Source organism: Galeopterus variegatus, unplaced genomic scaffold (genome assembly GCF_000696425.1).
Source record: "Galeopterus variegatus unplaced genomic scaffold, G_variegatus-3.0.2 Scaffold185, whole genome shotgun sequence".
In the NCBI taxonomy this organism is placed as follows: domain Eukaryota; kingdom Metazoa; phylum Chordata; class Mammalia; order Dermoptera; family Cynocephalidae; genus Galeopterus; species Galeopterus variegatus.
The window spans coordinates 447,228-456,462 of NW_007726296.1; the positions used below are offsets into that span (position 1 = coordinate 447,228).

At 48.5% G+C, this 9,235-nt stretch overlaps 1 protein-coding gene across 1 annotated transcript in view; it reads right to left on the reverse strand.

Moving 5' to 3' along the window:
• Positions 1 to 6,633: 6,633 nt before the first annotated feature.
• The window catches only part of LOC103582895 (chromosome unknown open reading frame, human C3orf20), an 87,394-nt gene continuing 84,792 nt past the window's right edge, over positions 6,634 to 9,235 (reverse strand). The window contains exons 15-16 of the mRNA XM_008564366.1: positions 7,349 to 7,501; positions 6,634 to 6,730 (exon numbers count right to left, since the gene is read on the reverse strand). Coding sequence (XP_008562588.1) covers positions 6,634 to 6,730; positions 7,349 to 7,501 — 250 coding nt within the window. The remainder of the gene's footprint in view (positions 6,731 to 7,348; positions 7,502 to 9,235) is intronic.

Below are 9,235 nucleotides of genomic sequence, written 5' to 3' on the forward strand. Positions count from 1 at the left end.
TCTTTGATATCTCTGCTTATTTTTGTCTGCTTTATTAATTTTGGGGAGCGATGTGTTAAATATTCTCTTCAAGTTGGTGATACATTTTCAGTTGTACCTCCATTCATTATTGTCTGATGTATTTTGAAAGTGCATACGTGATGGTGCATATTCATTCTTGTTCTGTTGTTTCTTTTACCAATATACAGCATCTTTCTTTGTCATGTATAATTTTTGACAAATTATATTTTATCAGTTTTTTAGATTCATATTTCCCTGGCATATTTTTTCTACTCCTTTATTTTCAATATTTATGTGTCTTTATTTTTTATTTTTATTCTTTTTAAAAAGATGACCGGTAAGGGGATCTTAACCCTTGACTTGGTGTTGTCAGCACCACATTCTCTAAAGTGAGCCATGGGCTGGCCCATATTTATGTGTCTTTATTTTTTATTTTTATTCTTTTTAAAAAGATGACCGGTAAGGGGATCTTAACCCTTGACTTGGTGTTGTCAGCACCACGTTCTCTAAAGTGAGCCATGGGCCGGCCCATATTTATGTGTCTTTCTTAAGTAGATGACATACAGTTAGTTCACATATTTTTTTTAATCCAATTACAATTCATCCATTAAAATGTAAATTTTAATGTTTTTAGTGTATTTACAGAGTTGTACAACCATTATCACTGTCTAATTTTAGAACGTCTTCATCATGCCTGAAAGAAATCCTGTATCCATTAAAAGTCATTCCTCATTTCTCCCTCTCTCTAGTGCCTGGAAATCATTAATCTAGTTCCTGTCTCTATAGATTTCCCTATTCTGGACATTTCATAAAAATGGAATCATATAATATGTGGTCTTTTGTGACCATTCCTTTGACTTAGTGTAATATTTTCAAGGTTCATCCATGTTTTAGCACATGTCAGACTGTCATTCCTTTTTTATTGCCAAATAACATTTTGCCTTATGGATATATAATAGTTTATTCATCTAGTCATCAGTGGATGAACATTTGAGTTGTTTCCACTTTATGGCTGTTGTGAATGATGTGTCAATGAACATTCATGTATAAGTTTTGTATGTGAGAGTCCCTATCTTCTGATTGGTGAGTTTAACCTATTCACATTTATTATACTAATTCTTATATTGGGAATTGTTTTTGCCATGTAATTTTACTCTTTTCTCCTTCTCCATTTGTTCTCCATTGGATAGGCAAGAGTATAAATGGCTACTTGAAAAGTAATATATTCTATTTTTGTTTTTGTGGTGATTGCCATTAATTTAAGACCCATTTTACACCTATTAATTCTTATTGACTCTTACACTTATCATAGCTACTCTTCCTCCTAACAACTAAATACTTTATCACACTGTCATGTGCCTTTAGTTTCTCTATTCTTACCCTTATAATTTAAAGTACTTTACCTTCAAATTTTTAAAAATATTACTGTGTTCTCCTTGCATCTAGTGTTGCTACGAAAAATCTGATTTCAGTATGATCCTGTTCCTTTGTAGGTGGTCTGCTTCTCTCTGGTATCATTTAAAACTTTCCCTTTGATTTTCTCAGATCTCACAGCAATGTGTCTGTGTGTAGGATTTTCCATATCTCTTCTGTTTGGCATTCTGATTCCCTTAGACCAAAAACCTTTCATTTTTCTTAATTGCGACATATTAATCTCCATGATTTCTTCAAATAGTTCTCCTCTCCCCTTTTACTTTTCTGTCTTTCTGGAACCTGTATAACCTAGGTTTTAGTACTTTTATTTCTTTCCTCCACATCTTTCAGTGTTTTCTTTTATATTTTGTATATTGGTAGCCTTTCCCAATGCTTTCTGAATTCTGCAGTCTAGTCTTCCACTATTAACTGGTTCTTCAGCTTTTGTTGCATATATATGATGTTCTTTAACTGTTATATTTTTATACTTAGCATTCCCACTTTGCTCTTTTTTGAGATTTCTTGTTTCACATTACTAAGGCATTTCCTTACCTCCTTAGGTGTATTGATTGTGCTTATTTAATTTTTCTTCTGATCTTACCAATAGTTCTGCTTCAGATGGTATTTCTTGTCCTGTTTCTCACTTTCCCTTTGTATAAACTGATTCCTCATCTATTTAGTTATTTTGGCCTTTGAGTTCATGTTTCCTGAGGGCATCGGCTACTCTGGTTACCTGTTTTAGGGAAGAATGAAAAGCCAAGTCCCAGATTATGTCAGAGCTGGTGAAGGGAGGAGCCCCAAATACTACAGAAGCTCTGCTCATCACTCAAGTTTGTTGTCATCCCAGCAGACAAATCCTCTGGCTAAGGTATGACCTTAAAAACCCCCAGGATAAGCAGCACCCACCATCTGAGGGGGCCTCTTACTGCCTTGTAATCAGCTGCCAGGAGGGGACAGGGTGGCCACGTAAATGGTCAAAGGCACTTGGTCAGTCAGCATCTGCTTTTGTCCACTCCTCGACGCCAAGGCCTCCACTCCCTCAGTATTACTGCCTGCACCTGCACCTGCACCCAAGCCTGCGCCTGCACCTGCACCCAAGCCTGCGCCAGTGGCCTGGGCCACTGCCACTGTTGCCGCAGTGAAGAGGCGGGTGAAGACTGCAGGCTGTGCTGAGGAAAGGCGGGGCGGGGCTGAGGAAGACTTCATGCAACTATCTTCTGTCACTGTCCCTACCTCCTGTCCTCTGCCGGCTGCAGCCAACCTCATTTCCCCCGTTAACCAGTTCTAAACATGATTAGCCTCCCAGGGTTTNTATGTCAGAGCTGGTGAAGGGAGGAGCCCCAAATACTACAGAAGCTCTGCTCATCACTCAAATTTGTTGTCATCCCAGCAGACAAATCCTCTGGCTAGGGTATGACCTTAAAAACCCCCAGGATAAGCAGTACCCACCATCTGAGGGGGCCTCTTACTGCCTTGTAATCAGCTGCCTGGAGGGGACAGGGTGGCCATGTAAATGGTCAAAGGCACTTGGTCAGTCAGCATCTGCTTTTGTCCACTCCTCGATGCCAAGGCCTCCACTCCCTCAGTATTACTGCCTGCACCTGTGACTGCACCTGCACCCAAGCCTGCGCCTGCACCTGCACCTGCACCTGCACCAGTGGCCTGGGCCACTGCCACTGTTGCTGCAGTGAAGAGGCGGGTGAAGACTGCAGGCTGTGCTGAGGAAAGGCGGGGCGGGGCTGAGGAAGACTTCATGCAACTATCTTCTGTCACTGTCCCTACCTCCTGTCCTCTGCAGGCTGCAGCCAACCTCATTTCCCCCGTTAACCAGTTCTAAACATGATTAGCCTCCCAGGGTTTCCTCAAAGGCTTTAGTTCTCAGTACGCACACTTGCTTCCACAGTTAGTCCAGTGTGGATTTGCGGGGAAAGAGTCGCCAGTTCATCAGGTTGGCAGAAACCAGAATTGCTGTTGATGTCTGTGTTTTGCAAAGAGGACACCTTGCTGGTTCTAGCTCTGGCCCCATCAGTCTTTGGACAAAAGTGTCCTTGGGGAGATTTCTGGGTTTTGAGTTCTGGCTGAAAAACCCCATCTTATTTCAATGGCAAGTTGCTGAAACTTGCCTATGACTTCTCCTTCACAGTCTTGGGCCCTTGGACAGCCCTGCAGAGCAAGGGGGACAGTGACTGAGCTTCCCTGAGGCTTCGGTTCAGGCTGAGCCATCCCAGGCCCTCCAGCCACTCCTCACAGAATGGGGTCTGCATCAGCTCCTCAGCCTGGGTCCCTCCTCTGCTCACAGAAGTGAGACTTTATTTTTAAAAGTCTGTCCAAATATTTAGTCAATTAAGAAAAAAAAAGGTTGTCTTCTTCTTGAGTTTAGGAGTTCTTTATTTCAGAAATTGGTATTTTTCTCCCAGTTTGTGGTTGCCTTTATGTTTTCTAAAAGGTATTTTTTGAAATTTAGGTAAAGTCCTGTCTGTTGTTGTTTTTTATTTTTTTCATTATATTTTCTTATTGTTCTAGGAAATCTTTGTCTGACTTAAAATCACAAATATTTTCTTCTAGAAATTTCATGATTTTAGGTCTGTGATCTGTTTGGAATTTATTATTGTGAATGGTGTGAGGTAAAGACCAATTTTAACTTCTTCCCACATGGATACCTGGTTGTTCCAGCACATTTTGTTGAAAAGGCCGCCTCGTCACTTTTATCGATCAGGGGGTACTTAACCACTTGCTTTCCCCACGTCCTCTTGGGTTCTAGCCTCTGAGGATTTTCCTCACTACCCTATGAGTTCCGCTGCACAATCAAAGGCATGCTTGATTTATATCATCCAGCATTTCTATGTGTTTTGCCACAGGATGGTTTTCTCCGGCCATTTAACTCATAGTATTGCTGGGGACAGGAGTGTCATCCTCGTCTCACTGCCCTCCTGGGCCCCTTCCTCTGGCACTGGGTCCACATCCACACACAGGGGTGGAGTGGAGGGGAGAGAGTGGATGAGTGTGGGACCGTGCCTAACGCTGTCATGCACTGCCTGTATGGCCTTGCTTTCTTTGGGCCTCAGTCTCCCTTTTTATAAAGTGAGGGGTCAGATCCCTGATCCCTGGGTTTCCTTCTCATTTTAATTTTCTCTGACACTGAGTTTATTCACAGACAGCCTTCCCCTCCCCTGGGCCTTTCGCTAGGTCGGCCTGAACAAGAATTAGGGAAAGGGTGCTCGGTGGTAAGGACAGACCCTGCCCCCACTTCCCGGAGGCCACAGGGCTGTGACCGTTGGATCTTTGGGCTGGGCTGGCTGTACCTGAGTGCTGAGTGCTGCCATGATCACCGCCACATGCAAGGGCAGGGAGGGCGCAGCGGCCGTAGCAGCGGCCCGCTTACCGTTGCTAGGGACTGTCTGCTTGGGCGGCTGCGCTTTCGGCCTTAGGAAGCCTGCACCTCCCTGTATCCAAAGAAGCAGACATCGGGAGGCACTCGAACGAAAAAACCCAGCTGCTCTAGTCTGACAAGAGTGCATGGCTTTCTCAGCTGATCCAGCACCTTGCCATCACACCTGGTTAGTTGGGGGCATTGTTGAGAGGTGAAGCCTCATCCCCCATCCTGGTGTTTCCCTGGGAAGAGGCTTCCCCTCTTCTCCCTCCTCCCTGGCAACAGTCTGATTATGCAGTACTGGCCATTCACGGCCGTTCTGCCAGTGGGAGGTACACCGGCTCATGGGCAGCTCGGTTTTGCCCCCCTTCAGTGCGGTGAAAACCCTGCGGAGGGCCCTGAAGAGAAGGTCTGTGCTTCCAGCACACACAGATCGCTTGGCACACCCACGCAAGCACGGCTCCCACTCGGGCCTGAAGGCTGGATCCAGGGTGGCAGGTACAGAGGTCTCATTTCAGGCTGAGGCCTGAGCCCAGGTCTCCATTCCAGCCTTCACAGGGTCCGGCCTTGGGGGCTGGAGGGCACCTGCATGCAAGGACAGAGGTGGGGCTGGTTTCCCTTGCCTTCTGCTTTTTCTCTGTCCTTGTGCCTGGGGTGGCGGGGGGGGAGTGATTAGACCCCTGGGACTACTAACAAATATCAAGAACCTTAAATCTCAAAGGATGCAGGCTTAAGAACACAGCGGGCCATTTCAAATCCATTTCTAGGGGGACAAATGTATAATTCAAAAGATGTCTTTGAATGATACAAAGGGTAAAAAAGGATAAAAATTAAACCTCAAAAAATTCAGATTATAAAAGCATATGTTACGGGGGAGCACAAGTAGTTACATGCAAAACACTTCACCAAATGCCTCCTGAAGATTGGGGCCTGGACTCTCCTCTGGGCTTTGGGTCCTTGCTGCTCCTGTGAAGTGGCTCTGCCGAGCCCAGCCAAGCAAGCTCAGAGCTGCCAGCCCAGGGCTGCTGCTGTGTCTGGGATTTGGGCAAGTCAGCACACTGGAGGGCCCACCCTCTTGGGCTCCTTGATGCTGGTAGGGATTCTTCGGGCTGGGGCTCAGGGAAGGGGTGTCTAAGCCACCAGAGGGCCCTGAGGCTGGGCTAAATGGAGCTGTTAGCCTGCCAGGGGCCATGGGGGCTCTGGCTTGCTGGGAGCCACTGAAGAGCCCTCGATGTGGCCTCATGGCCACCACCTCTCCAGCCCACTTCATCCTCTTCCTGTTGTTCTTCCTCTTGCTTTTCCCTGCCTCCCTCTCGCCTCCCTCTCGCCTCCCTCCTCCCACCCTCTCCCTTCTTGTCATCTCTCCCTCTCTCCCTTTGTCCCTTCTCCCATTTATTCTTTCTCTCTGTCTCCCTCTTCCTCCTCTTTTCTCTCATCCTCCCTTCCACCTGGGCCAGGATCTGAGCCCTTCCCCCCTCAGTGAAGGGCAGGAGGGCACACTTCAGTCCCATCTGAGGCTTCCCAGGGGTTACCAGCTCATTGAGCTTGGCCCCCTGCATTGAGACACGTTTCTTGGGAGTGGGAGATTCTCAGGCCGACTTAACTGACCACAGAGGAAGCTCTGAGTTGGGGTAACCAAGTTTCGAGGGACTCGGCCTGGAACAGGGCTGTTGGGGACCTCTGGCCTTGCTGGAGCCAGATGAGCCAGGCCTGCCCGGCCTATCCCATGGCCTCACCCAGACGCTGGAGGCATGCTTGTTTATTACAAGAAGGGGATGGGAGATGCGGAGGCAGGGCTGGGCGTGGGAGGAGCAGATCCCAGCCTTTGGCCTGGCATGCTCGGGAGGCCGTCATTTCTTGGAGGCCTGTTTCTTCCAGGCGGTCAACATCTTGCTGCTCTTCCCAATTTTGCTGAAAGGATGTAGCTCCACTTCAGGCTCTTTCAACCTGAATATCAAAAATAGAGAGAAGCAAATGCTGGCAACTTGGTGGGAAGGGATGGTCTGAGCAGAGTCCAGGCCCTGGCCTGCTCTGGGCAGAGGTGGGCATGGCCCTCTCCCTTGCACAAGTGAGGCCATCTGGGTGTTGTTCCAACCTGGGGTCCTGGTGGCACCTGTGACCTTTCTACATGCTCATGGTTTCAGTTTTCTATCTTCACGAGAAATGTGCAATTTCCATGCCTAGCAGAACACATGATTCATTTCAGTTACCACCACCAGGTTGGTGAATTTTGACGGGTCCAGCAAGTTTCTTGCAGGGAGACAGCAGGGCAGTCTCCACCCTTCTCAGACAGGTGGGCCTGGACCGTGGGGTTTTGCTGCAAAGTCTACAAAAGGCCATAATCTCCACCCCAGGCCGCTGCTAGCAGCCCTGGGAAGCAGCCTCATTGCCTAAGTGGACATTGTGTTGATAAAACAGGCCAGATGTTAGGGATCATTGGAGATGACCCATGCTTGCGGGGGAAGTGACTTGCCAAGGTCACATAGCCCTGTGGTGGCCTTTGTGGCCTGTGGCCTTGCTGTGGGCCACGCCCATTCTGCGGCCCCAGGCTGCTGTGGCACCTACTTCTCAGCTTCAGGAGCAGATTCTTTCCCTGCCTTGTCTCCCAGGGCCAGCGAGGAGAAGCTGCCTTGGATATCTTCTGATGTGGCTCTCTTGCCATGTCTCTCTCTCTCTTCTGATTCAGAATCCTCCGTGCTCGGGATAGAGGCTGAAATACTGCAGGGAGGCGGGGCAGGGGGCAGTGCTCAGCAAGGGCCCTGGGCTCACTCCACGCTGCCCCCTCAATGTTCCAGATCCTAGAGAGACCCCTGTGCTCTCCCCAAGCACTTCTCCTCATGAGGGAGATGAAGGGAGAATCTGACCACCCTGGGACCCAGTGACCAGCGGAGCTCAGCTTCCTTGACTCCTGTGTCAGCTACACCTGTGCACCCAACGGTGACCCCAAGACATGCCTGCGGTAGAGGAAGGGCTTGGAAACACAAGCAACACAGACAGGCAAGCAGGCCAGGGAAATATGTCATTGTGCAAGGTGTTGTGGGCTGAATGTGTCGCCCCCAAATGCATGTGTTGAATTCCTGACCCCCAGTACCCTGGCATGTGACCTTATTTGGCAATAAGGTCATTGCAGATGTAATTAGTTATAATGAGGTCATGCTGGAGTAGAGTGGGCCCCTAATCCAACATGAAAAGGGGAAATTTGAACACAGACAGGCACTCGGGCAGAACGCGACGTGAAGACTGGAACAGTGCTCCCACAAGTCAAGAACTACGCAAAGCTGGAGAGAGGGCTGGAACAGATCCTACCCTGGAGACTTTGAGGGAGCATGGCCCTGCTCAAACCTTCATCACAGTCTTCCAGCTCCAGAACCGTGAGACAGTAAGCTTCTGCTGTTTAAAACACTCAGTTTGTGGTACCTTGTGTCTTAGACTGTTTGGGCTGCTGTAACAAAATGCCATAGACTGGGTGGCTTGTAAACAACAGAAACCGCTCACTGTTCTGGAGGCTGGAGCCAGTGTCTGTGGAGGGCCGTCTTCTCCACACTCCCTCATGCAGCAGAAGGGGCAGGGTCCCTTTCATAAGGGCACTAATCCCACTCAAGAGGACTCCATCCCCATGACCTGATCACCTCCCCAGGGCCACACCTCCTAATATCATTACCTTAGGGGTGAAGATTTCACCACATGAATTTTGGGGGGACACCAATATTCAGGCCACAGCCCCTGTGACAGTGGCCCGAGCAAGGGCACACGCGTGGCTGCCCTCACGTAGCACCCACCCCACGGCTTTGCGGCTGCTCAGTTTATGTTTCCTGGTTCCAGGATGTTTTTGAACATCACAGTGGCCACAGGAAACAGGCAGCTGAGGGACGTTTGTCCCATATTATGGACAAGGGAGTTGAAGACCAGAGAAGTGAGTGGGCTTGTTCGAGGGCATACACTAAGTCATGGCAAGGACAGGGCCAGTCCTCTGCTGTTGGGTCCTTCTGTCCTATTTATTGAGCCCTGCTGTGCACCTGGCCCAAGGTGCAGGTGCACCTATGCCAAAGATTCAGTGTGGAGTCCCAGTGGTCTGGGCTAAGCTGGGCGGGGGCTGGGGCTGGGTGTGGAGAGACAGTCCAGGGCAGGGGACATCCTACAAATGCTTCAAGCAAGATTCGGTGTGGTGAGGGTTACTTAAGTTTCATTTGTTTTTAAAGATCAAACGGGTGTTGCTTTTCCCCCCACGGATTTATCACCCCACTTCCCCTGGGTGACAGAGCCACAAAGGATTACTCAAAGCCCATCTCTTCTGAGCAGTGAGAAGTCCCAAAGTGGTTAACTTCCCCAGAATCCTCAAGTGAGAGTCATCCGTTCCTTGGGAAATTAACCCCAAATTGGGGTTCTCATCATGCATTTATTTTCCAGACCAGGAAGTTACAGGAAGAGAACATAGGTGGGGTTACAGTTTAA